Source organism: Engraulis encrasicolus, chromosome 3 (genome assembly GCF_034702125.1).
Source record: "Engraulis encrasicolus isolate BLACKSEA-1 chromosome 3, IST_EnEncr_1.0, whole genome shotgun sequence".
In the NCBI taxonomy this organism is placed as follows: Eukaryota; Metazoa; Chordata; class Actinopteri; order Clupeiformes; family Engraulidae; genus Engraulis; species Engraulis encrasicolus.
Window position 1 is genome coordinate 12181049 of NC_085859.1, and position 27500 is coordinate 12208548.

General features: G+C 45.3%; 4 protein-coding genes across 6 annotated transcripts in view; 3 read left to right on the plus strand and 1 right to left on the minus strand.

The window, feature by feature from the left end:
• LOC134445223 (uncharacterized) overlaps positions 1-2521 on the plus strand; it is a 3430-nt gene extending 909 nt beyond the window's left edge. The window contains exon 1 of the mRNA XM_063194298.1: positions 1-2521. This exon is cut by the window's left edge and continues 909 nt beyond it. Within this exon, the coding sequence (XP_063050368.1) occupies positions 1-2470 (2470 nt within the window). The 3' untranslated portion in view covers positions 2471-2521.
• A 1487-nt stretch (positions 2522-4008) lies between these two features.
• On the minus strand, positions 4009-6014 carry LOC134445224 (uncharacterized). 3 transcript variants are annotated; one of them, XM_063194301.1, is made up of 3 exons: positions 5927-6014; positions 4658-5626; positions 4009-4541 (listed from the first exon to the last, which is right to left on the minus strand). In XM_063194301.1, the coding sequence occupies exon 2, from the start codon at positions 5592-5594 to the stop codon at positions 4695-4697; it is 900 nt and encodes a 299-aa protein (XP_063050371.1). In that variant the 5' UTR covers positions 5595-5626; positions 5927-6014; the 3' UTR covers positions 4009-4541; positions 4658-4694. The 3 variants fall into 3 exon arrangements, with proteins under 3 accessions (XP_063050371.1, XP_063050370.1, XP_063050369.1); XM_063194300.1 differs by having other exon boundaries at positions 4009-4562; XM_063194299.1 differs by having other exon boundaries at positions 4009-5626.
• Positions 6015-8458: 2444 nt separating this feature from the next.
• Positions 8459-10045, plus strand: LOC134445225 (uncharacterized). Its single transcript, XM_063194302.1, has 2 exons — positions 8459-9446; positions 9549-10045. The coding sequence occupies exon 1, from the start codon at positions 8486-8488 to the stop codon at positions 9407-9409; it is 924 nt and encodes a 307-aa protein (XP_063050372.1). The 5' UTR covers positions 8459-8485; the 3' UTR covers positions 9410-9446; positions 9549-10045.
• Positions 9588-27500, plus strand: part of LOC134446544 (transmembrane protein 132D) — a 156539-nt gene continuing 138626 nt past the window's right edge. Inside the window, exon 1 of the mRNA XM_063195908.1 lies at positions 9588-9758. Coding sequence (XP_063051978.1) covers positions 9588-9758 — 171 coding nt within the window. The remainder of the gene's footprint in view (positions 9759-27500) is intronic.

Sequence of the window (27500 nt, forward strand, 5' to 3'; positions counted from 1 at the left end):
AACGCTGACAGAAGTCAAGAACACAGTCAGGGCTGCACGGACAAGTGCAGCACCTGGGCCGAGCGGCGTGCCATACAAAGTCTACAAGCATTGCCCAAGACTTCTGCAGAGGTTGTGGAGAATCATCAGGGTAGTGTGGCGAAGAGGGAGGGTAGCCAAGCAGTGGAGGCATGCCGAAGGTGTATGGATACCAAAGGAGGAAAATGCAAGTGACATCTCGCAGTTCCGTACCATCTCACTGCTCAGCGTAGAGGGCAAGATCTTCTTTAAGATCCTTGCCAATCGCATGACTGATTTCCTCCTGAGGAATTCCTACATCGACACCAGCGTGCAGAAGGGAGGAATTCCAGGCTTTCCAGGCTGCATTGAACACACTGGAGTGGTCACCCAGCTAATCCGAGAGGCTAGAGAGAACCGAGGGGATTTGTCAGTCATCTGGCTTGACCTGGCAAACGCCTACGGATCGATCCCCCACAAGCTGGTGACCAAGGCCTTGACAATGCACCATGTCCCGCAGAAGATCACAGATCTCATACAGGACTACTACAGCAGTTTTAGTATGAGATTTACATCTGGATCTACAACATCAGCATGGCACCGCCTAGAAAAAGGCATCATCACTGGTTGCACCATATCAGTGACGCTGTTTGCTCTGGCGATGACCATGCTTGTCAAGGCTGCAGAGGTGGAATGTAGAGGGCCTCTATCCAGATCTGGCACTCGCCAACCGCCAATTAGAGCCTTTATGGATGACCTAACAGTCACAGCAACATCTGTGCCAGGGTGCCGCTGGCTCCTTAAAGGTCTCGAAAGGCTAACATCTTGGGCGAGAATGACATTCAAGCCAGCAAAATGCCGATCCCTTGTGCTGAGGAAGGGAAGAGTGGAGGACAAATTCCGCTTCCACATGAACGGTCTCCAAATCCCATCATTGACGGAGAAGCCGGTGAAGAGCCTGGGGAAGCTCTTTGACGCAACCCTGAGAGACACAGCAGCAATCCAGGCCATGCATGCGGAGCTGAAAACATGGCTTGCGGCAGTGGACAGGTCAGGCCTCCCTGGGAAATTTAAAGCCTGGATATATCAGCATGGCATCCTGCCAAGGCTCCTGTGGCCACTACTGATGTACCAGGTCCCAGTTACAACAGTGGAGACCCTGGAGAGAAACATCAGCCAGTTCCTGCGCAGGTGGCTGGGCCTGCCGAAGAGCCTTAGCTGCATTGCCCTATATGGACACACCAACAAGCTGCAGCTCCCGTTCTCAGGCCTGACAGAGGAATTCAAAGTAACAAGAGCCAGGGAGGTGTTACTGTACAGAGACTCAGCCGACACCAGAGTCTCCTCTGCAGGCGTAGAGGTCAGGACGGGACGGAAGTGGAAAGCGCAGGAGGCAGTTCAGCAGGCAGAGGCAAGGTTGCAGCACAGTGTGTTAGTAGGCTCAGTGGCGGTTGGGCGAGCAGGACTAGGCTGCCATAAGACTCTGCGCTATGACAAAGTGCAGGGGAGGGACAGACGGCAGATGGTCCAGGGAGAGGTCCGGGCAGAGGTGGAAGAGGAGCGGCGCAGCAAAACAGTGGCCATGCGTCAGCAGGGGGCTTGGATCAATTGGGAGCATGCACTGACTCGGAAGATCACCTGGTCAGAACTTTGGAGGTCAGAGCCAGCAAGACTCAAGTTTCTGATCCAGTCAGTGTATGATGTCCTACCAAGTCCAGCCAATCTGCATTGCTGGGGGCTAGCTGAAGCACCATCTTGTCCTCTATGCCCGGCAAGAGGATCGCTGGAGCACATCTTAAGCTGCTGCCCGAAAGCTCTGGGAGAGGGGAGGTACAGATGGCGCCATGACCAGGTGCTGAAGGCAGTAGCGGACACCATCTGTGCTGGAATCCAGCAAAGCAAGCACCAGCCCTTAGCAAGGCCACACATTGCCTTCGTCAGGGCCGGAGAGAGGCCTCAGTCACAGCCAAAGGTCCCAGCTGGGCTACTATCCACAGCGGGTGACTGGCAGCTGAAGGTGGACCTGGGGAGTCAATTGAAGTTTCCGCAGCACATCACCAGCACTACACTCAGGCCAGACATGGTCCTTACATCAGAGAGTACAAAGCAGGTGGTGCTGTTGGAACTCACAGTCCCCTGGGAAGACCGGATTGAGGAGGCCTTTGAGCGGAAAAAGGCGAAGTACCTGGAGCTGGTGGACGACTGCAGGCTGAAAGGATGGAGGGCCCGCTGTGAGCCAATTGAGGTTGGCTGCAGAGGATTTCCAGGACAGAGCCTGCACCGGTCACTCAGGCTACTTGGAATCAGAGGTGCTCAAGAAAGGAAAGCCACCAGAAACATCTGTGAGGCAGCTGAGAGAGCCTCAAGGTGGCTGTGGATAAAAAGGGGCGACACATGGCTTAGTGCGCTGCTTGGACACAAGTCGGGGTCTGATCAGCCCCGGCTGGGTCGCCCAGGTGAGGGTGTTCAATGATCAAAGACCCGAAACACCCCGTGATCTCTGGGTTCATTGCTGAGGATGTGTCCAAGCTGCACCACTAAGGTGTTTCTGTTAACTATGTTTCAACATTGAAGTTGGTTATTACATAATTTGCCACTCATAGAGACTGACCAGTACCGATTATATCACTGAAACATGGAACCATATTGACTATTCTCTGTAATTTATTGATAAAATGCTTTCGACAAGGTGTTTACACTGTCCTTGCTCACGCCAAAGTTTCTCAGTCGATGCAGAAGGTAAAGGCATTGTGAGCACTTTTTATAAACAAAATCTGTGTTTTCTTTAACCCCTTAAGACACGGCCTTATAAATTAGCTGTTACCAGAATGGCAATGACCAAGTCGTAATGTATTACTAAAGGCCCTGTGCACTGTCATAGTAGTGTAGTAGTACAGCAGTTAACTTTCAATGTCTATTACAGCGCGCCTCAGGAGGTACGGTGTGCATTAAGGGGCTACAGCTGAGGTTGCTGCATAAAAGAGTGCCAAGATGTTTAAAAAACATTTACATCTTCCACTGTCTGTCCCTATATATAATTAGTGGCGGTAACATTTGAATGATAAGTTATTTCGTCTTATTACATCCAGTTCTAAAAACTATTTTGGCACCATTGCTGAAGAGATGATGTGGGACCGACCGGCACAGGCATATTCTCTTTCCACATCACCTTTCTGCATTAAACCAACCAGATGTCATTCAAGTAATCTGAAATATTGTTCTTGGATTTTGAATTTGTGTACATAGAGAACAATAATGGAGATCATCTGAAGGGTCTACAGACCTCAATAGATAGACCTACAATGTGTAGACCCCCAAAATCACCCCAACACCCTTCTTTCCCTGGGTCTAGGACGACTGACCCTCCCTTGCTCTTGAGAGATGTTAAAGCATTCATGACCATTGGATTCCCTTGAAGATGGATACAATGCAATGCATAATCCACGACTGTGCTGTGCCAGTGTGTGCATGCATGTACCACTGCTGCTTTCCAAACAGGACTCCCCCTCCCTCTCTCTCTCTCCCCCTCTCTCTCTCTCTCTCTCCTCCCTTCCCCATAGGTGCCTCTCTCTCTCTCTCTCTCTCTCTCTCTCTCTCTCTCTCTCTCTCTCTCTCTCTCTTGTTCTCTTCTCCTCTACTTTTCAGTTTTATCTCCCTGTCCTCTTTTCTTTCTCTTCAGCCAGATCACCATTTATTTCCTGCTCCTTTCTGTGTCTGCCGTCGCTCAGGGCTCCAGTCTCACGTTACTTCTTCCTCCATCAGTCACCTCACCTCATTTTCAATAAAAGTTTTTTTTTTTTTTACATACACATGACCATTTATTAAGGATACATAAACAAATAATTTGTTTTGGTAATTATTTGATACATGGTGGTAAAGTTGAGATTCTCTGAGGAGATTGGATTATATTTTTGTAAAGTTAGCTGTCATAGACTAATTTTGTTTTAAAAAAGCATTATTTGTGATTGAATGAAACACATCTTTGAATGAAACACAGAACATGAAATCCTATTTATTTGAAATAGACTTTATTTATATAAAGCTCTTATGAAAGTTTATTTACTCTGCCACCAGTTCCAATTTCAGTTTTATGCCGCTCTGTCTGTTTAGAGTTTCGTCTTCTCGACCCGGTCGTGGCTCTAGCAGCTGGGCACTGAAGTGCTGTGCCGGCGACCCGGGTTCGATTCCCGGCCACTCTCGCCTCTCTCCCCCCTCAGGGAAGCATTCTTCTCTCCGTCGCTCTCTCCTGGTGTGTCCTCCTGTCAGTCTCTGTTGCTTCATGAATCTCCTCTGCCAACCCGTGTGTGTGCACCCATCACTTCGCTCAACCTCACCTGCACTCGATTATCATCTTCAGGTGTGTTCAGGTGCATGCCTTGTAAGAGTCCCATTTTATTATTACAGCCCCCACTTATTGTAGTCACCCGGCCAGGCTGGGCACTGGACTGCTGCCCCAGCGACACGGGTTCCATTCCAGCCCGGATCATCTGCCGAATCTTCCCCATCTCTCTTTACAACTTTGCTTCCTGTCTCTCCTCTATTGCCTATCCCCAAAAAAATAAAGGCTAAACAAAATAAACAAAAGTTTCGTCTTCTCCTTCAAGACCTAGCCGGTCCACATTTACCCAAATTGACAAATTCAAAAAATGACAGCCCCTACCTGTTGTCCAGTTACGCCCCACTCAATATCACTGACGTCAACACATCTGAAATGTCTCTGTGATGTTGCCTGGCAACCAGTGACACAGCCAGCTCCTGATGAAGTCCACCTTCTCTGCAAAGAACTCATTGGCCCCCAGCCGTCTGCAGCCGAAGTCGAATATCTTATTCTTTACCCACTCTTTGAAGTGATAGCAAAAATATCCGCACAAGAGAACCTTGAGCCAACAGACACCTCCCCACACCCGACAGACACCTCCCCACGCCCGACGATGCAACCCAACGGCCTGAGTTTCAGTGGCGGTGGGGACAAGTGGCAGTGGGGACAGCGGGGCCAGTGAGGGTGGAGGGGGCGGAGGGGACACCAGCAGTGGCGGTGGGGACACCAGTAGTGGCGGTGGGGGTGGGGGTGGTGTTGGCACCAGGACTGGTCGCAGTGGCACCTTCTCCCATTGCAGGAGTGGTCTAGCTCTCCACACGCTGGCCTTGGTGGTGTAGACCAGGGAGCCGTCCTGCCGCCGAGGCTCTTTGATCTTCACCACACTAATGGCACGGTAGGGTTTCAGGGGCATGGGATCCCAGGCGCTGTTGGCCGCGTTCAGCATCCCATCAAGGTCCACGTACCCTGGGTAGGTGCACACCTCGCTAGGGTGCACCTCCTCATCGTCCTCAGGTGCTGCTGCTGAGTTGGAGGTGGTGGTGGTGGAAGGGCGGCGTCTGCGGAAGAAGGAGAGACAATCAGGCAGCAGCCTACTGCACCTGTCCCTGCGCTGCTGCCTTCTGCGCTCCTTCTCTGCTCTCCTCCGTGCCCTCCTCTCCTCAGCGGTCTCCAGCGGTGCTGTGTCCCTGCAGCTGGCACACACAATGCAGGCCAGGAACCAGGCACGGATCCGCCGGCCACATGCCTGCCTCCCTCTACTCTGGCCTTCTGAGGCCATCTTCTCTTCTGTCTCTCTCTGTCTTTCTTTCCCTAAAAAGGCACCAGTCATTTCAGAGGCTTTTTTTTATGACATAATGCAAGATTGGAAAAGCACTGATTGTATTGCTACTGATATATTATATTATATATTCATATTATATAGGCTTATTCTAAGTTGGGAGACATACAAGTTTTCACTAAAATGCATCATCAATGCTGAATATCAATTTAACAAGGCCTATCTATTTTGGCTATGTACTCATGATTAATTAAATCTAATAAATTAATTGATGTATGGATCTGTTAATTCATTCATTCATTCATTGTGAATTTTAAATACAGAGGACATACCGTATCTGCACGCTTTACTCGTTGAATTGTACTCATTAACTTGCTACTTTAGTTTTTACCGTGATGTTACATCTAACGTCATTAGATGTTCGATTGTGACGTAATTGTAGCGCTCATGTGCGCAAAGAATGTAGAGCGCAGCACTGAAGACGGGCAGAACGAACCAATCGATAAGCCATAGCCTGCCTATGGACCAATAAAGCCTAGAAGGAATCACGCATTTCGTGGAGGAGTTTCAATTTTAAGTGCTGCTATAGCATGATATTACTTCGGTCTGGGAGAGGCAGTTTTGCATAGGCTACTTGGGAGGTTATTCAGTCAGGCCTAACTGACTGAAAATTGCTGTTTGTGTTGGCCATTGTAGACTATGACTAGGCTTAGGCCTAAATCCCACTAAATAATGGGATAGGCTATATGACGACGTGCATGTTTAGAAACGTAAAGTTAATATGCTGTGTAGGTATGAGTTCGGGTAGGCCTATTCGGGAATTCTGAAAGGTTTTATTCCGAGACATGAATCTATAATCGTCACATAGGCCTAATCTAACGAATGCCACTCTTGAGAGGCCGACTGAGTGGGCCCATACAGTAGCAGTAGCAAATATGATTTGGAGAGGGATAACACCGGGAAAATAACAGCAGTCAGCCCACAGACATCATGAGTCAGCCACTTGATTTTCCTCTTGATTTCCTTGATTGCTCAAGAAAGTAGCGCTCCAGTGTGTGTGCGCGTGCGCGCAAACGCATAGCCTACCTGTGCACGTTTCTGTTTTCATGACTATAAAATCATTCCCTAATTCCCAAAGCCATACGAGAGTGTGTGTATGAGTCTGTCTTGTTGGTTGTTAATGAATTGCGCACGACAAGGAGCTGCATGCACTTTAAAAATCGGGAGGTTCCAGCTGTTGAGATAGGGAACGGATGACACGAGTCAGAGCCGAATGAGACGAGGGCCAAAACAGGACTTACTGCCGGTCATGTAGCTCATATGGACCTTGCATGGAGAAGGCCTGTGTAGATTAGGCTCTGAGGGGAAGAAATGCGTTCGTTTCATACACATTGGTAAGCCTAGCTCAGTGTAACCTATGAGTTAGGAGGCAGGTGGCCACATTGCAATTACCTAAATCCACAGAGACTTGTGCCTTCTCCATGCAAGGTGATTTTAAGCATGCAGCTCCTTGTCGTGCACAATTAATTTACAGCCAACACGACAGACTCATAAGCACACTCTCGCATGGCATTTGGGAATGAGAGAATGATATTATAGTCATGAAAACAGATTCACAGGTATGCGCTTGCGCGCGCGCACACGCACACACTGGAGCGCTAATTTCTTGAGCAATCAGGGAAATCAAGAGGAAAGTCAAGTGGCTGACTGATGCTATTGAATAAATTACTCTTTTCCCGAAGTTATCACTCTCGAAATCATATTTGCTTTTGTATTGTCCCATTCCCTTATACTATCAAGAATGACATTCCGTTAGGCTACGTGACAATTAAAGAGATTAGGCCTATTCATGTATCGGAATAAGAACTTTCAGAACTGGCGAATAGCCTACCCGAAATAAGCGGTCTATAGGCCTACAGCATAACTTTCTGTTTAAACATGCACGTCGTCATATATCCTATTGTTAGGTCGTATTTAGACCTAATTCTCGGTCAGTTTAATGGTGGCATGATTATTTCCTGTAGCTTAAATCTGAGGAAAAATGGCTCTGTGATCTTTAGAAGCACACCTGGCTTCACTTGACTCTACCTCTCCCACCCCAGACCACATACACTAACACATACACATTTTAACTTGGCATTTGACCATGTGTTACCTGCTGTGTGTTCTGGAAATTAAACAAAGATAGACCTAGCCCATACACAAATAAATAGGTTAAATAATACGCGGAATGTGATAGAGTTCGCGTTGTACTCTGAACATATCCTATGCAAAACGGCAAGAAGTAATGTAATGCTTTATACTCCTCCACGAAGTACGTGATTCCTTCCAGGCTTTATTGGTCCATAGACAGGCTATGGCTTATCGATCGGTTCGTTCTGCCAACCCGTCTCCAGTGCTGCGCTCTACATTCTTTGCGCACATGAACGCTACAATTACGTCACAATCGAACATCTAATGACGTTAGATGTAACATCACGGTAAAAACTAAAGTAGCAAGTTAATGAGTACAATTCAACGAGTAAAGCGTGCAGATACGGTATGTCCTCTGTATTTAAAATTCACAATGAATGAATGAATGAATGAATGAATGAATGAATGAATCAATCAACAGATCAACACATCAATTAATTTATTAGATTTAATTAATTATGAATACATAGCCAAAAAAGATAATTAAATTGATATTCAGCACTGATGATGATTTTAGTGAAAACTTGTATGTCGCCCAACTTAGACAGAATAAGCCTATATAATATGAATATATAATATAATATATCAGTAGCAATACAATCAGTGCTTTTCCAATCTTGCATTATGTCATAAAAAAAGCCTCTGAAATGACTGGTGCCTTTTTAGGGAAAGAAAGACAGAGACAGACAGAAGAGAAGATGGCCTCAGAAGGCCAGAGTAGAGGGAGGCAGGCATGTGGCCGGCGGATCCGTGCCTGGTTCCTGGCCTGCATTGTGTGTGCCAGCTGCAGGGACACAGCACCGCTGGAGACCGCTGAGGAGAGGAGGGCACGGAGGAGAGCAGAGAAGGAGCGCAGAAGGCAGCAGCGCAGGGACAGGTGCAGTAGGCTGCTGCCTGATTGTCTCTCCTTCTTCCGCAGACGCCGCCCTTCCACCACCACCACCACCACCAACTCAGCAGCAGCACCTGAGGACGATGAGGAGGTGCACCCTAGCGAGGTGTGCACCTACCCAGGGTACGTGGACCTTGATGGGATGCTGAACGCGGCCAACAGCGCCTGGGATCCCATGCCCCTGAAACCCTACCGTGCCATCAGTGTGGTGAAGATCAAAGAGCCTCGGCGGCAGGACGGCTCCCTGGTCTACACCACCAAGGCCAGCGTGTGGAGAGCTAGACCACTCCTGCAATGGGAGAAGGTGCCACTGCGACCAGTCCTGGTGCCAACACCACCCCCACCCCCACCGCCACTACTGGTGTCCCCACCGCCACTACTGGTGTCCCCACCGCCACTGCTGGTGTCCCCTCCGCCCCCTCCACCCTCACTGGCCCCGCTGTCCCCACTGCCACTTGTCCCCACCGCCACTGAAACTCAGGCCGTTGGGTTGCATCGTCGGGCGTGGGGAGGTGTCTGTCGGGTGTGGGGAGGTGTCTGTTGGCTCAAGGTTCTCTTGTGGGGAATTCTTGGCTATCACTTCAAAGAGTGGGTAAAGAATAAGATATTCGACTTCGGCTGCAGACGGCTGGGGGCCAATGAGTTCTTTGCAGAGAAGGTGGACTTCATCAGGAGCTGGCTGTGTCACTGGTTGCCAGGCAACATCACAGAGACATTTCAGATGTGTTGACGTCAGTGATATTGAGTGGGGCGTAACTGGACAACAGGTAAGGGCTGTCATTTTTTGAATTTGTCAATTTGGGTAAATGTGGACTGGCTTTAAGGGCTTAAAGGAGAACACTAAACTTTTGTTTATTTTTTTGGTATAGGCAATAGAGGAGAGACAGGAAGCAAAGTTGTAAAGAGAGATGGGGAAGATTCGGCAGATGATCCGGGCTGGAATGGAACCCGTGTCGCTGGGGCAGCAGTCCAGTGCCCAGCCTGGCCGGGTGACTACAATAAGTGGGGGCTGTAATAATAAAATGGGACTCTTACAAGGCATGCACCTGAACACACCTGAAGATGATAATCGAATGCAGGTGAGGTTGAGCGAAGTTTGATGGGTGCATACACACGGGTTGGCAGAGGAGATTCATGAAGCAACAGAGACTGACAGGAGGACACACCAGGAGAGAGCGACGGAGAGAAGAATGCTTCCCTGAGGGGGGAGAGAGGCGAGAGTGGCCGGGAATCGAACCCGGGTCGCCGGCACAGCACTTCAGTGCCCAGCTGCTTGAGCCACGACCGGGTCGAGAAGACGAAACTCTAAACAGACAGAGCGCATAAAACTGAAATTGGAACTGGTGGCAGAGTAAATAAACTTTCATAAGAGCTTTATATAAATAAAGTCTATTTCAAATAAATAGGATTTCATGTTCATGATTTCATTCAGAGATATGTTTCATTCAATCTCAAACAATGTTTTCAACAAATTAGTCTATGACAGCTAACTTTACAAAAATATAATCCAATCTCCTCAGAGAATCTCAACTTTACCACCATGGATTAAATAATTACCAAAATATGTACAACTAAAATATTTGTTTATTGTTTATGTATCCTTAATACATGGCCATGTGTATGTTAAAAATGAAGACAAAAAACAACCTTTTATTGAAAATGAGGAGAGGTGACTGATGGAGGAAGAAGTAACGTGAGACTGGAGCCCTGAGCGACGGCAGACACAGAAAGGAGCAGGAAATAAATGGTGATCTGGGTGAAGCTCCAGGAAGCAGAGGGAGGAAAGAAAAGAGGAGAGGGAGATAAAACTGAAAAGTAGAGGAGAAGAGAACAAGAGAGAGAGAGAGAGAGAGAGAGAGAGAGAGAGAGAGAGAGAGAGAGAGAGAGAGAGAGAGAGAGAGATAGGGCAGGGGAGGGGGGAGAGAGAGAGAGAGAGAGAGAGAGAGAGAATGAAGAGAGAAGAGGGCCTGTTAAGAAAGCAGCAGTGGTACATGAGATAGAGATACACTGACACACAGCACAGTCATGGATTGTGCACTGCACCGCATCCATCTCCAGCTGTACAAATTCAATGGACGCTCCAACATCTGACAAGAACATCTAACACTGCTACTGATTGTGCTTGTGTGTTAGAATTACTGTTTATTCTGAGAGAAAAAAATGCTTTTGTTACACATACTGAAGGCCTACATATGAGCCATCACGTAACTGCATTGCAATTACCTGCATCTATACAGGCTATCATTGCAATCATTGAGTGTACCTGGGGGGCCACTGTTTAAAAGGTGGAGCTCTGCTCCAGCTCAGCAGGCACCAAAAAGGCTTGAGAGAAGAGCGACCACACACGTCATCACAGCGTAGTACGGAATGATGGCGAGGTTCTTCTACGGTCAGTATTGGAAGCATGGTAAAGTCAGGGGGTGTTCACTCACGGAACTAGCTATTAGCTACAACTGGCTAACCCTAATCCTACTTAAGTGCAAAATGAATGGGTGTCAATGGAGTTACCTACCATTATAATTTTCGTGATTTTTTATAATTTTTTGTCCTGAAATATTCATATTCAGTTCGAAGCTAGAAATAATAAGACCCCATTTGAGTAGCGTTTCGATTATTTTGCGCCACTAGATTATTATATACTGGGTCACAAAGCTCAATTTTTATGAGGCCAAACCCATAAACATTAGCGGGATGCTAGAGAGTACAGGTCGAAATCTTCTAACCTGCTGTAAAACTACACACCTGAACGATTTGTCAATACAGCCTATCGTTAAACACAAGTCATAGTGCTTACCAGGAATGTTTTGTTGTTGATATTTGTGACTGGAAATCGCACTAGCAATGTATGTAGCATATGGGTTCCCCTTTCCATTCCATACATTTTCCCACATGAAGGACTTACCGACGCTCGCCAACTACTGGACACTCCATAGGAACTGCAGTATGCATGCAAAGCTAACTGGCTACGATTGGAAACAATCAGTGTGAACATTCTCCCTGTTAGAGATTCTCTGGTAAAGTGCAATGCCACTTCCACGAGGGTCAGAGTGTGGAACAGGTCATAGGACAGTGTGAATGTTTGTCAGCTGTCCTTAATTACACCCAGCAATGACTGCTGACCAACAGCTGTAGTTAATACAGAGAACCTCTAACAGGGAGAAGGCTCAGTCTCATTGGTTCCAATTGTAGCCAGTTAGCTTTGCATTCATACTGCAGTAACGAGCGTGGGCCAGTCCTTCATGTGGGAAAATGTATGGAATGGAAAGGGGAACCCATGCTAAATACATTGCTACTGCGATTTCCAGTCACAAATATCATCAACAAAACATTCCTGGTAAGCACTATGACTGTTGTTTAACAATAGGCTGTATTGACAAATCGTTCAGGTGTGTAGTTTTACAGCAGGTTAGAAGATTTCAACCTGTACTCGCTAGCATCGCGCTAATGTTTATGGGTTTGGCCCCATAAAAATTGAGCTTTGTGACCCAGTATATAATAATCTAGTGGCGCAAAAGAATCGAATCGCTACTCAAATGGGGTCTTATTATTTCTAGCTTCGAACTTAATATTAATATTTCAGGACAAAAAAATATAAAAAATCACAAAAATTATAATGGTAAAAAACTCCATTGACACCCATTCATTTTGCACTGTCCCGTGGTTAGGGTTAGCCAATTGTGGCTAACAGGAAGTTCCGTGAGTGAACAGCCCCTGGTTAATATGACCAATGCTGTGTTCCATTATTCACCCTCTGTACTGTGTACCTTGTTTGAGTGCAGTGAAGTACCCTTTCCACCCTCCGTAATCACGAGACGAGTACATTCCGATTCCCGTTCTGTCTGATACACTTAACGGAAATGACGGTTGGTCGCGTGACATCCTAGTTTACCAACCGCCAATATGCATTTCAACACGGAAGGCACTGTTCCTTATGCTAACATTTTTTAAAGTTACCCCTGCCTCTAATACACTTGGCTATTGTCTTTGGAATCAAAACTATGCTGTTATCACGGAGATTCAACCGTTTGACAGATCTGGCACTCAACTACGTCACAAACATGGCGGCCGTTGAGTGCGAAAAGTGTACAGTAACACCACACTTCGAAAAATGGCCGTTTTGGGGGCGTTATCCGGGTAATTTACAGTACACTTTACCGTCGCGATTAGAAATGGAACACCCTGCGTACCCAAACACAGTGCGGAAAGGGCGGTAAGTACGGGTAATGGAACACAGCACAAAGCTGAACACGGACAACCGGATATCCTCTTTCGACCGATTTTACGGAGTACAAATCCCACTGACCATGCGCACTGTGTCGTTCAGCATAGAAATGTATTAGTTCTATGGTATTTAAACAACGCCCTCGTACTACACCGTGGCCAATGTATTTTCCACTGAGTGATACTTCTTATCCAATCTACGCTCTTTGGTAGGCACTCTCTGGCCATGTGTGCGGACACACTGTCTCTCTCTTCTGACTCACCCCCCTTTTCTGTTCTTTCATTCTCCCCCTTTAATTTCTTTGCCTCACTATTAACCATCACTAACTGACACTCATCACTCAGTCCATGCCATTCCTTGCACCACAATTATCGTTCCCTAGACATTTGAAGCTTGAACGTATAAATAAAAGGTTACTATTTGACCTGTAAAAAAAATAATTAAGATAAAATAAAATTTAAAAAGCAGGTTGTGCGATACTTTAAAAAGGTGTTGTGATATTTTTAAAGGTTAAGATTGGTTTTATAGTTTGCTCCATAAAGGCCTGTGTTGGAGTGTAACATGGCCTTCTCTACAAGGTGCAACAGTTCAATAAATATTATTTACTGTAATCGTATTATACTTAATATCAAGGTGCGATTTGTCAGAAAACCAGAAGGGGGATATGTTTCAGATTTCAAGCAATAACAATGGAGTTACATTAAACTGTGATCAAAAATCATTTAGAAAAAGTGGCAATATCAAACCCAGAAGAGGGGACAACCCCCCCACATTGCTTAATATACTCCCATAGGATTGTCTTGATTGTGCCTACGGTATAATTTATATTTCATATTCATTTCACATATGTCATGTTAGGGATCACAGTCCAGAATGCTTTCTACTCATACGGCGTTAATATCACTGGCTGACGTATTCGGCCCTCCTGCAAACTGAATTTAAGAATAGAATAATGTATATTTATGATCACAATTATTATTGGACCATAAATTGAAGCGAGAGAGAGAGAGAGAGAGAGAGAGAGAGAGAGAGAGAGAGAGAGAGAGAGAGAGAGAGAGAGAGAGAGAGAGAGAGAGAGAGAGAGAGAGAGGAACTTGATGGGAATAGCCAATGTGCCATTCGGTCATGGGCCGCAAGAGGACGCTGATAAGCCATTCAACGGTCTTCCACAATACCGTTTCACCTACACATAAGGTATGAGAGTTAATGAACAGGCAGGGGGGAGCAACCAAACAACTTTCGTTTATTTCACACTCGCTCTCTAAATTTCCCACTCTCCCAATCACCCCGTTCTTCCCGTTGCCTCACTTCGGGTTTCTCTTGATATGCTCGAATCGCTGCATGCGACATGCTTTCCCCTGTTAAGCACTTAATCGCATTGAACCGCCGCAATTCAACAGCCGCAAACTCCCACTGACCCGCTCACAGCGCACAACAGTCAGTGCATTGGCAACAGCGAGGCACGGCACTTCGGCTGAAGAGAAGACAATTTGTTTCGGTGAAGAACAGACTCGTCGACCAGCAGTCGAGTACAGGAGCAGTGAGAGACGATGACCAAAGTTAATAGCGGATCTTTGACCTGGAGTGCTGAGCTTTCCTCGTGTTGTTGTTGGATCAGCACCACCGGTTGGATTTCCTAGCTTGTCTAGCTCATCAGTCACGACCGAGATCTTTGACTTACGCTAACGAGCTAAGAACGGTTTGAACTACACACGGAGAAACTTACTTCGACTGGAGGATTGTAGTTCACAGAGTAGTGTTTGTTGGTGATACGACGGGGCTTGGAACGGCGCTGTTCATCACTGATATTCCCCTGCTGAGAGCACAGCGTCTTTTGCGCGCAAAAAGAGTCCGGAGCTGGGAACCGGAGGTGCGCTCACACAGGTGGGGAAATCCCCCAGGTGAACAGCGCAGTCTCAGAATAGCAATGGCCGGCATCAACAGCTTATCCGGCCCGGCTTTGTCAAGCTCGTAAAGGGACTGTCAACCGGGACCTTGCATGGGATAAAAAAGAGGGATATACGCCGGCTGCCAAAATGAACATTTTTTCCCACTTGTGGAGGATTTTACTGCTACTGCTACCGACCATAATCACGGTCGTCATGCAAGGTAAGGGTTTGGATGAGACGGTCATTTTTAAACTGAGGTATGGCAATAACTTGTTTGCCATTGTGTGTTTTTTGTTCGTGTGGCTTTGAATAGTAGGTTATAATAATAGGTAATAATAATAATAATAATAATAATAGTAATAATATTAATAATTATAATAATATGCATGCATGTAGACAGGCTACTCACTTAAATAGCAGAGTTAAATGTACTGTAATGCTGTAATACTGACATAAAGCTCCCAAGTGCACTTACAATCAGCAGAGCAACAGTTGACCAAAGTGCTATAAAACAACATCAAAAACAAAGAAATAAGAAAAAGAAAAGTAGGCCTATACATTAGGCTACATAGTAGTTAAAAGTGTTATTATAGCATAATAACTCACACTGTACAGAGTCCGGACATTAAATTATAAGACTTTGCTGCTGTGGCTGTAGTGCTTTCCCTACTACTTTGGCCAGTGACCCAAAATCATATAAATCCCGAGTGTGCTACTCTCAGCCCCAAGCTAAGTCTGGACACGGCAGACCATTAAGGCTGCTCTTTGCGGCGCACTCCCAAACTAAAACTTCAGCTACAACACTCAAAGTCAACAGGACATGTACTGTAAGGTAGGCTACCAACTCATGAGAACATATGTTAACTTATTAACTTATGTTTGACTGAATGGAGATGGTGCCATAGCTTCTCTTGGGGGCCAAGGACGATGATGGAGTGCTGGCCCCAGACAAGACTGCCAAAGCCAGAACTGATGACAAGCTTTATTATTTTCCACTGTATGTGAACACATCAGTTCATAATGTCAGGGGCTGGCATCAGGGAGAAAGACAGCCATTACTGTAGACCAGGCCTGTTCAGTTGGAGGCCTGAGGGCCACATGCGGCCCAGGCACAGCCCGCATGCGGCCCAGGTGTTGTCCTCAGCCGTAGCAATGTACATAGCAGTTTTTATACTGCAGCACAACACCTGTTTTTTCTTGTGAATCTCTGGCTTGTCTTGCATCAGAAGTAGGCCTAACTTGTGTGTAAGTTTAGAAGAGCATGTTGGTAAAGTGTTCAGTACTGATTTGAAAATGGTCATTACCACATGATGTTGGTGATGACTGGAAAGGTGCGGCCCAACTTACATTCTTTGCGCTCAAAGTGTGGCCCAAGTAAAATTCTAATCGAATAGCCCCGCTGCATTGACTGTATATTATTTTACAGTGTTAATTCTACACTTGAAGAACCACCACTGTGAGCGTTACAATCCACTCCCTTAGTGTTGTGTCAACAAGGACCACAAAAAGGACTTTATGAGGTGGATGGAGGAGTGTGGTGTTAGCCAGGCGGAGCCCTCTTATTGACACAACACCTTTTGCGTTGCTTCTAGTCAGGCCAGGAGCAATACAAATGCCGTTTCTGAGCTTCGGAGAAATCGGGAACTCCACCCACTTTGTTGGGAAGCAATACATTTTGAGCAGTTCCAACAGCCCTGTGAAGAGGCGTGTTCGAGGCAGTGACGTGGTTCAAGCAGAGACGTTTTATTGGGACTAAGAAAATGTTTGGTTTAAACTTTGGCGCAGCCTTTTCTGGCCTCAACCAGTAGCAAACCAAGGGAGGCGGGTCAACCATGCTGTTTGGGAAATGGTAATTGTTATGCTCTAGGTCAGACCAAATCTGGAAGAGATTTGAAACTTGATGATAATTAGGCTAGTATGATGTGCAGGGCTCTAAAATTAACTTTTTTTCATCACCAGCCATAATGGCTAGTAGATATTAACCTCACTGGCCAAACAAACACTCACTCATGGGTCAAAGTGGCTAGTGAGTTTGGTTTGGTTTGGTTTGGTTTATTTATGGATATAGGAAGACAAGAAGGTATCCAAGGGATAACATGTAAAAGCGTAAACACTTATTTCCTACATGGTCCCTGATGGAAGAGGACAAGACATAACAAAAACATGTAACAGATATCACATACACATATGCCATCACATTCCTACGTCACCTAGTTCTCCACTTTATTCCACAAAAATACTCCAACTCTTTGTTTAAAACACCTTTTTGTTTCTGCCATTTTAATATTTAGTGGAAGGCTATTCCATAGCATAATCCCTGTATAAAAGAAAAAGCTGCGAGCTGTGCTTTTTGAAGCTGGTACCTTACAGGAGCAAACACTTGCGTTGGCCTTTTCTACCAGCCAAACTGAAATTTCACCTGGATTTGGCCGGGTGGCTGCTGTTAATGTAGAGCCCTGGTGGTGTGGTCCTGTGTCCTGTGGCATTGTGCTGATGGCTTTGTGCTGAAGTCATTAGTCTCCCCTGTAACTGCTGCCAAGCACACCACCGCCTAATTGACCATGAAGCCACTAAGCACTCAGTGTCAGATGCACGCTTGCTGTGCATGCGGATGTATAGATGTTGCATTCAGTTGAACTTGACACATAACTTAATTATTTGGCTCTACTGCACAGTAAGGAGATGATGAGGTGGAGGAAAAAAAGTTTTGTGTATGGTTGTGTAGCCTAATACAAGGGTTCCCAAATACCGGTAAGGCCCCTCACATACTGGTATATTGCAGCCAAGGCCCACCTTACATGGGTCATGCCACACTATTTTCTTTGCATCCCTTTTCACAATCATAGTCTAGGTCTGTTAGTCAGTGCCCCACTGGAATATATAAAATAATAACATTACAACAATAGAAGTAATGTTCAGAGATGCAATAGATTATTGTAATTCAGTTCTTAACTAATGGGAATATTGTTAAGATTATTTTGGTTTATTTTGTATTTTTTAATGCACAATATTAACTGTCAGTAGTCTATCCAGAACCAGAACCAGAACCAGAACAGGTACGGCTAATTAAGGGAGACATGGAACACTGAAGAGTAACTGTCAATTTTTTTAATTTTAGAACTCTGCTCTAAAATCCTCAATGGCAACCACTGCTTGCTGTGAGGACTAATTAGTTAGCTGCTGGGCCTATGCGTTAACCAGAACAGGTGTTGCCAATTAAGGGTTCTGACAGTTACTCTTCAGTGTTCATTAGATAAGTTAGATTATGTTATTTTTTTTCTATAACTGCTACATGGGTTCTCAATTTTTGTTTTCCCCTGGCTGTGTGACTAGCTGTGCACAACTCAACCTCTGATTTTTGGAAACCGCTAAACCCCATATATAAATGGGTTCTCAATTTTTGTTTTCCCCTGGCTGCACACAACTCAACCTCTGATTGTTGGAAACTGCTGTCGGTCAAATAATTATCTCACAGCGTTGGCTGCCAGTGTCTTGCCCCTCCTCACAACACTGTGTATGCTTCGGCTCAAAAGGCAAGCCGTATTGTGCTGTACTTTTCCTGCCAACCTGCCACGGCCCCCCTAGCACCCCTTCGCGCCCCCCCAGGGGTCCCTGGCCCCTAATGTGAAAAAAACACTGGCCTAAAAGCACCAGTGTGGCTCTGTTCAGTGTTTGACATGCCAGTTTTTTTTTAAAGGTGCACTGTGTAAGATGGTGGCCAGAACAGGTATTGCAGCTATTCTGTTCATTGAAACTGTGCTGCTTACCGTCAATTGTAATCTTTTCATGAATGCTTACTAAATAATGAACTAATATTAACTAGTATGACCAAAGTACAGTAAGTTTTGCAGCTAGAAATGTCTATTTCTGGAAATTCAAAATGACGGACAATGGAAAAGATTCCCCTTTTCATGTATGAAAAGTGCAATTTTCCCAGTGAAAATGAATACTTAGAATTTGATGGTGTTGATAAGTATTCATGAAAAAGGTAACATTTGTGAATGGGCAGCATGGATTCTGGAAATAAACTACTAAAAATATTACACAGTGCACTTTTAAAAAATATATTCCATGTTATTGATAGGATAGTGTGACAGAGTGAAGGAGAAAGTAGTGGGAGATAGAGATGAGGAAAGACTGGAAAATGACCTTGGGTCGGACTCTAATCCATGTTCCCAGATTTATGGTACTGTACCTTAGCCCACCGAGCCATGGCGCCCCTTTTTCATGCCTGTTTAGTCCGGGGAGTGAGGTAATAAAGGGTTAATTACAACTACTCTTTCATGTAATGCCCTACATTACATTTTGCTTTTGGCAGACGCTTTTTAAAACAAAACGACTTACAATTGAGGACATAATCATATTACATCACTAACAGAAGTGCACAGGAAATATACAGAACAACAAGTAGTGCATATGCAAAGTAGGGTTAGTGTTTTTTTTTTAAGTAAAGTAGAGTACTACACACACATACACATCAAGAGGCTGGCCTGTGTCTAGGGCACCTCAAGCATTAGTGTAGCTTGTAAATAGTCACGAAAAGTCACAAAATTCACTTTGACCAAAATGGAGAGGTGAGGCAGAGCCACGGGGGAATCCAACATGCAGAAGATCTCTTTTCCAAAACGCTATATCCACCATTTTTGACTTTTTGCATTTTAATATTGGAATTGACTGTTAAGAAGTCCTATAATCTACGTGTGAATTCTTGCCATTCAAATGTTTTCAGAACATACTTTTTAAACCTCTATAAAATTAATTTTGCAATGCAATTCAATGGAATGCCCAATACAAAAATGTAAATTTCCCAACATTCTATGAAATGGATATATCTCATTTTGGAAAAGAGCTCTTCGGGAGGTGCAGAAGGCACAGTCTGCTTGGCTAGCTGCACACAGCAGGTCTTAGTGGTGTGGATCGGCACTGCCCGCACCATCCGATTCGATCACGATTCGGGAGGTAGCGATTCGATTCGATTCGATTCGATCCGATCCGATCTGATCCGATTCAATTCTACAATGCATTGCAATGCATTACATTTCTACTGAAAGCAAAACAAATGTTTAATCAGTCATGATGAGGCAATACAAGTACTACAAGTAGTAGTTTTATTTAATTTAACATGCATTTGCTCCTGAAATACTGTATCCATGGAAGTAATTGAAACTTAAAAAAATTGCCGGATCGATTCTGGAACTTGCCGGATCGATTCTGGGTCGTCCATGCCCCGCATCGATTCGGATCGCCGAATCGATCATTGTTGACACCACTAGCAGGTCTACACAGAAAGTCGCCTGAGTAAGTAAAGTGAGCTCATGGTGTTGGATGCTGACCTCAGGCAGCAGGGAAAACAAAAGACACAAGGTGTAAACAAGCCGTAATGGGAAATGGTGACGGTCTCGGTCCAGTGCTGATGAACTGCCTTCTGCTGAGTTTTCTTGTTTGATTTTTTTTTTTTTTACTTTGCTTGCTCTGCATGGAAATTCATACAAAATTATTTGTTTACATTTTTTTCAGAACTGGACTGGTGTTGTTATTGATGTTGTAGTTTTTTGTCATCTTTTGCTTTTTGTGACTACGATCACAGCAGCGTCCATTTAGTACGTTTTCACAAAATTAAGACAAACTTGTACACAGTAGGGCCCTCTTTGGAGTAAGGATGTTGGCTTACGTATCTTGTGTGCACCGACCCACAGCCTACTCAGGGGTCCGTTTCTCGATTCTTGTCGTTGCTAACTGTATTAAGACCGTCTTAAGACCGTCCCAAGACGTAACACCATTCTCTTGGATTTAGTGGTGAGCGTCGCTGTCGAGAGAGAGTTGAGTCGCTCTTACGAAGGACGTTGCTACCGTTGTTAGCAAAGACGCTTTCGAGATACGGACCCCAGATCCTTCATCAAGCATTGAATTGGAAATCATGCAGATGTCATATGGATCGGTAATTCTGATTTAAATGGTTGTCGGTCACAATCATCATCCTTGGCTATATATATTATCAGGTGTGAAGTGATTATTTTCCCTGCCTGAAAGGTGATCATTGTGAAAGAAATATCAGTGGCGATGGTTTGGTTTGGTGCAAATAAAACCAGTATTTATGTTGCATTGGTAGTCTCTGCCTTTGCCAACATCAGCACACTGAAAGTACTGGGGAAAGTGTTGTGCTAAAAAAATGAGAAAATACCCTGTGACCCTTTTAATCCATATTTCCTCCCCCTACTGAGGAGTGATGTTGGTGTTAGATAACAACACATTGACAGTGTTTTGGAAATGTTAAATGCTGACTTACCTTTAAATAATTGAGAGGAAAAAATCACTGACTTGAGATAATTGACCAGCAACAACATTTTTTTTAACCAAAGCTGTCAATAGCCAAACAATCATCTTCATACAACAGCGTCATAATCATCTTACTACAGCGTTACCCTCATACCCACTTACTCCCATTTTGTGCCAGAGTAATAGACCTACACAAGGATCTCACACTATACGTGATGTGGCTCAGCGCTGGGTGAGACCTGGGCCAATGTCGGCCCTCAATCAATCAGTCAGCAGTCAGCTGTGGCCGCCGCAGTCGGAGAGCTCTGAGGAGTGAGTGCGTGAGTGTGTGAGTGGCAGCCACTGAGCAGCGGCAGCTTGGTAATACGAACCCATATGCTTTAATTACGCGCCACAGCAACAAGCAGCAATTTACTCATAATCATAATAATGATGCTTTGCTCCACGTTGCCAGGGAGAGAGAGAGAGAGAGAGAGAGAGAGAGAGAGAGAGAGAGAGAGAGAGAGAGAGAGAGAGAGAGAGAGAGAGAGGGAGAGGTTTTGCTGCAAAGCCCATTACTACCCTTGAAGAGGGCTATTTGCCGGTTGGACAGTCATCTCCAGCCATGGTGATAAAAACCACCCAGCCCAGGCTAAGGGGAATAACGGGCGGAGAAGAGATCATAATCCTCATCAAAACAGATTTTTAAAAGCAGCTTTCTGCTCCTCATCGGGTCGAAATCCCCATCAATCTGTGCAAAAGGTTTACCCTAGGTCAACAGAGCACTTTCATTCTCTTCATTCTGTTGTTCTCTCTCTCTCTCTGTCTCTCTCTCTCTCTCTCTCTCTCTCTCTCTCTCTCTCTCTCTCTCTCTTTCTCGGCCCCACACCCTCGTGTTCAACTTGTTGACTTTTGCCAGTCAGGTTCTTAATACTGTATAATAGGGCGGTACACTCAACTCATGATTCGGTTTGTATCACGATATTTGGCCTATGGTTCGATACACCCCACCATTTTTTTACACGTATCTTTTTGATGATCGTTTATAGGTAGAATAGGTTACAAGAGGCTACTAACAATTTTTTTTTAAGTTTCAAAAATAACAACAATATTGCTTTGAAGCCTGGAAGCACTGTCACGTCATATCTTGTGGTCAGGCAGCCTTGGCTCAGTGGTTAGAGCACTAAGTTGGCAACCCAAGGGTTCCTGGTTCAATGCCCGACCGGACCACGGCTGAAGTGTCCTTGAGCAAGGCACCTAACCCCCACACTGCTCCCCAGGCGCCGCTCAGCAGGCAGCCCACTGCTACGGACTAGTGTGTGTATTTCAATGTGATTGGCTCCAATTGGCTTCGACAGTTTTCTGGACCAAAGGGTAGCAGAACTTTGGAGAGGCGCATCACAATACTGCCTTCTTGCATCACGATACAGTATTGTGACTCTGCGTATCAGGATTTCTCGTTTCGATACAATATAGTTACAACCCTAGTGTATAATAATTGAATGTTAATCATAAACAAATGGCGCCCTCCACTCCTGTGTAAGTATAGGCTTCTTTTAGTATAGGCTTCTTCTGTTTTTTGTGCTTCGCACACGACTCTCTCTCTCTCTCTCTCTCTCTCTCTCTCTCTCTCTCTCTTTCTCTCTCTCTGTCTCTCTCTCTCTTTCCCACTGCTTAATTTGTCATATCCGTACCCTCCTGCCCTCTATGAAATGTTTGGGGTTTGATTAATTTGCAATGAGTCATGAGACAGACTGTGACCGAAAAAAGCCTTTTTTTAGTTCGCACAAAAATGGACGTTTCCTCTTTGTCATCTCTCATTTTAACTCCCTCTCCTTTTTTCGGCCTCACTGTGCCTCCCCCACTTCATCTATCTCTCTCATTCTCTCTCTCTCTCTCTCTCTCTCTCTGTCTCTGCCTCTCTCTATGGGCTGCCTCAGTGTATCTGCGCTGAAGTCTGCGCTCCTCCCGAGTGAGATTAAAATACATCTTGACCTAAAAACACTGACCCTTTTCCTGGCGTCGCCCTGGGCTGTGTGTGTATGTGTCTCTCTCTCTCTCTCACACACTCTCTCACTCTCTCACACACACACACATACACATACACAGACAACACACACACACACGCGTACACACACACATACACACACAGACGCGCTCACACATCTCTTCTAAAACTCCATGTCTACGACTAAATCTTCATCTATCTCTTTCTTTCCATTGATATCTCCATCTATCACATATTTCCGTTCCTCCAGTTATTTTGGTCTGCCTATCTGTTGCTCGTTCTCTCTCTCTCTCTCTCTCTCTCTCTCTCTCTCTCTCTCTCTCACCAGCTTTTCGCTTGCCGGCTTGCCGCTGTGCCACTTAGTCGACTGCTGTGTCATTCACAGTCAGGTCAGTTGGAGCGTCGTGCTGCATATGCCAGGCTTCGTTAGTGCCAATTAATCTCACTAGGGGAGTGGTCCGACTCATTAACACACACACACACACACACACACACACACACACACACACACACACACACACACACACACACACACACACACACACACACACACACACACACACACACACACACGGGCGACACCACATTAAACATGCCACAGATGCACAACACGGTGGTCACTCTGAAAAGAGACAAGTTCGCCTGGGACATATGTTGAAGTATCACTAAGTGCTGAGTGGCCAAGCAGTTTCTCAATTGGCTGGGCACTCAACAGCTACACCGGCCTCCTGGGTTCGATTTTGGCCAGGCTAGGTCATTTGGCAAGCTTTCCCCGTCTCTCTCCCCGCTCAACTCCTTTCCCCCTGTTACTGTGTCCTTTCACAATAAAGGCATAACCCCCCTACCCCCCAAAAAAGTGTCACTAAGTACTAAGTAGTTCTTTTTGTCAGTTGTGCCAGAGAGAGTAGAGAGAGAGAGGTTCCATTGGCCCATTGTTTCCTGGTTCTATTATGGCCCCCCTTAGGCAGACCTAGGCAGACCTAAGGACTGTTCTATTCATTGTAAGAGCATTATGACACGGCCCTTTAGGGTCACAGAAGTACTACTATGGCTTTTTGTTCAACCTGAAAATAATGTTTCGACAAAATATTTCAGCTGTTAATAAAGGGGGTGAAATGCATACTGTACATACGTAACACCTTAAGACTGTGTCATTACTATTTTGGTAACAACAAGCTTACAATAGGTGCTTTGAATGAAAGGGTTAACATGCTGTCGTGATAGCAGCTCTGTCCAATTCAGATCCTCTTCCTCCCCATATTGTTTATTTCTTGACATGAATGCCTAAAAGCGGATGAGATGCCTTTATGAGCTGCCTTTTGGTGTCGGCGCGTACATGGTTTTAACAAACTGGGACACCGATTTAATCTCCTCCGTACTCCTGAACTATGCTAAGTATAGTACCAACCGTATCCTGTAGATTTTGAACCATGACGGATTTCTCCCTCCGCTGCTGGGCTGCTGTCGTCAGTCACTTTACACCAAAGGCAGTATAGATGAGACGGCCCACTTACGTCATCAGAGCGTAGTACGGCATGGCTGTGAGGGTAGTCACTTGCTGGATCTCAAATGGTGTACTTGTGCACTCTTGTGTGCTCATGTTTCAATGTGTGTGGCGAATTAATTACGCACTGAAACATAGTGAGAATGATCAGTACTGGCGGAATGGTAAAGTGCAATGCCACTAACGCCAGGTCCGGAGTGTGGAACAGGTCATAGGACACCGTGAGTTGTTGTTACTAGCTGTCCTTAATTATCCCCCGCAAGAGTTTCCGGTGTCACAATTTTTTTTTTTATCAATGATGGCATTGCACCCACTGCCCATTCACTCCTTGTCCTCAGGTAGCCTACGCCCCATACAGTTTTACACCGTGGTAGGGATGCACGATGTGAAAAATTTCGGCAGACCCCGATATCCGATATTGATATTGCGGTTTTGGCCGATAACCGATATTATTATATGGTTGTGACGTCATCTGTCGAATGCTCCATTCATTTCAACGGGGCTCCCCAACGTTCGGACGTCTGTTATTTTTCGATAACGGACGGGTTGGTCTATAACAGACCGCTGTCAATGGCAACAAGACTTTTCACTGCTAAAGCGACTTTTCATCAAGACTCTAATCAGCTGCTGTGATAGACAGCACCCGTTGTCCTGGCTACCGCTGTCAATGGCAACAAGACGTTCACTGCTAAAGCCACTGGCTTGTATACAAGTCAGTGGCTAAAGCGAATGTTTCATATCACTCCGCAGGGGGTCCGGTCTTTTGTCACTCTAATCAGCTGCTGTCACAGACTTCTTATACTACAAGTCAGTGGCTGCTGTGATAGACAACACCTGTTGTCCTGGCTAGCCTACCTAGCTGTTGCCTAGCGGTGTTCCACAACGGCACTGTTTTGTTTTGCGCAGCAACAATCTTAACATTAAATAGGTCTAAAGAAATGACCCCGCATGTGTGAATCATTTAAGTATATCCATATAATAAGCGGGTTAACTTTCGGCGAGTCGGTCGCTTTGTGGAATAGCAGCACTTCAGAGAGAACAAGACCCCTCCGCTCCGCGTCGGGGTCTAAAGATTCTCTCTGTCGTGCTGCTATTCCACGGTAGCGACCTTCTCGCCGAACGTTAACCCTTACTTAACCGATACCAATGTTTTTTTGTTTTTTTTGAAGAGAACATTTAATACAGACTGCCAATGATGCAAACAAACTAAATTTTTGAATGTCCTCTGATTTCCAAAAACACTTTTTAACTCCTGTGATAAAATTAGATAAAAAAATAGAGACAACCTAGATGACAAACAATGAAAGTCACCGTCAAGTCCAATCTTTTAGAATCGTAACATATTAAAAAAAAACATCGGCGTTAACATCGGCCCAGTTTTACCCATCGGACCGATGTCCGATGTGTTGAGAAATGTCAAATATCGTCCGATACCGATACATCTGGCTGTGCATCCTTACACCGTGGCCAATCCAGCGTGAGAGCAGAGAGAGTAGAGAGAGAGAGGTTCCATTGGCCCATTGTTTCCGGGTTCTATTATTGCAAGGGGGAGGGGGGAATTCCCCCTTTAGGCAGACCTAGGCAGACCTAAGGACTGTTCTATTCAATGCTAGGAGTATTATGACACGCCCCTTTAGGCAGACCGGAACCTGGTCATGTTAGGTGCCCATAGCAACCTATTACATTGGCTAATCTCTAGTGAGATCGTTCCTATCCATTCGGCTCCCTTTGCTTCGCACGGAGCGAGGGACAGCTCTACACACTCTCTGCATGGAGTGAACTGCTAATCCATCTTCAATCCATTTGCTGGAGAGTGACATTGGAAGGAAGTAAACTATTAGTCAGTCAGTGTGCTGGTGAACACCACAGTAACCACAGTTAGGCTGCTACAAATGCATACCAACCTGTAGGTCAGTCTGGTAATATGAACAGAGTTTATCACAAATGATTTGTTAATTAATGTACGTGGTCCCTGGTGGCATTACAGTATACATGTGAGGACTACTTATCCCATTAAGACTTGGGATGACAAGATAACGCAACCTGTCCAATGACAATGTGACAGTGTCTAACACAACCTTTAAGATCGGCTGCAGCATCTATGCACATTTACCTTTAACAGTGCTGACAATTCTGTTATTTATTTATTTTTTACCTTTGAACTATCTTTTAATGGGTTATCTTGGAAAAAACAATTCCTTATACTTCACTTCATTTTGTACAGAGGTTGCAGTTTCCATGCTCTCTACTGGTCTTCATGGGTAGAGTATTCTTATGCCGTGTCCAGACCAAGAGCGAACTACGCTGCCTGGTAGCGTGGGTAGTAGAAGAAGTTTCACCTTGAATTCGCTGTATTCGCTCCAGATGCAGCATTGACATGTTTGATTCAGCTAATCACATAATGGCTCTGGCTTGACAGCCTGGGACATTCGGAGATATGAACGTTGCTATTAGTTTTCGCCGAACAGCGTCAGAGCGAATTCGCCTGCGATTAGATTTAGTTTCATCTTCAAAATTCGCTCTGGTCGCGCAAGAAGCTTCGCTCCTGGCGAATTCGCTTTGGTAGCGCAGATCGCTTGCCCTCCATAGAGAAATAATGACTTTCGTCGCTTCATTCGCTCCGTTCGCTCTTGGTCTGTACACGGCATTATCTAGTCAATCAGCAAGCACAGTCACAGTGTGAGTGATAATGCTGACTGTGTTGCTTTTGAATGGTTGAGCGCTGGCAGGTTTATAGCCAGCCCAATTGCATATTTCACAACAAAGACTAGAACAAGTTGGCAGAGGCAGAGCCAGTTGTTGAAACATTAGTAGAGGCTACACCGCCATGAAGAAAAATGTTGGTCAGCCTTGGCTCAAACGGCTAAGGAACTGTAGGCTATGTACAGTATAGATGTTATGAGGCTATGCTAGGCCCATATGTTATTTAGGCTATGTTATGTT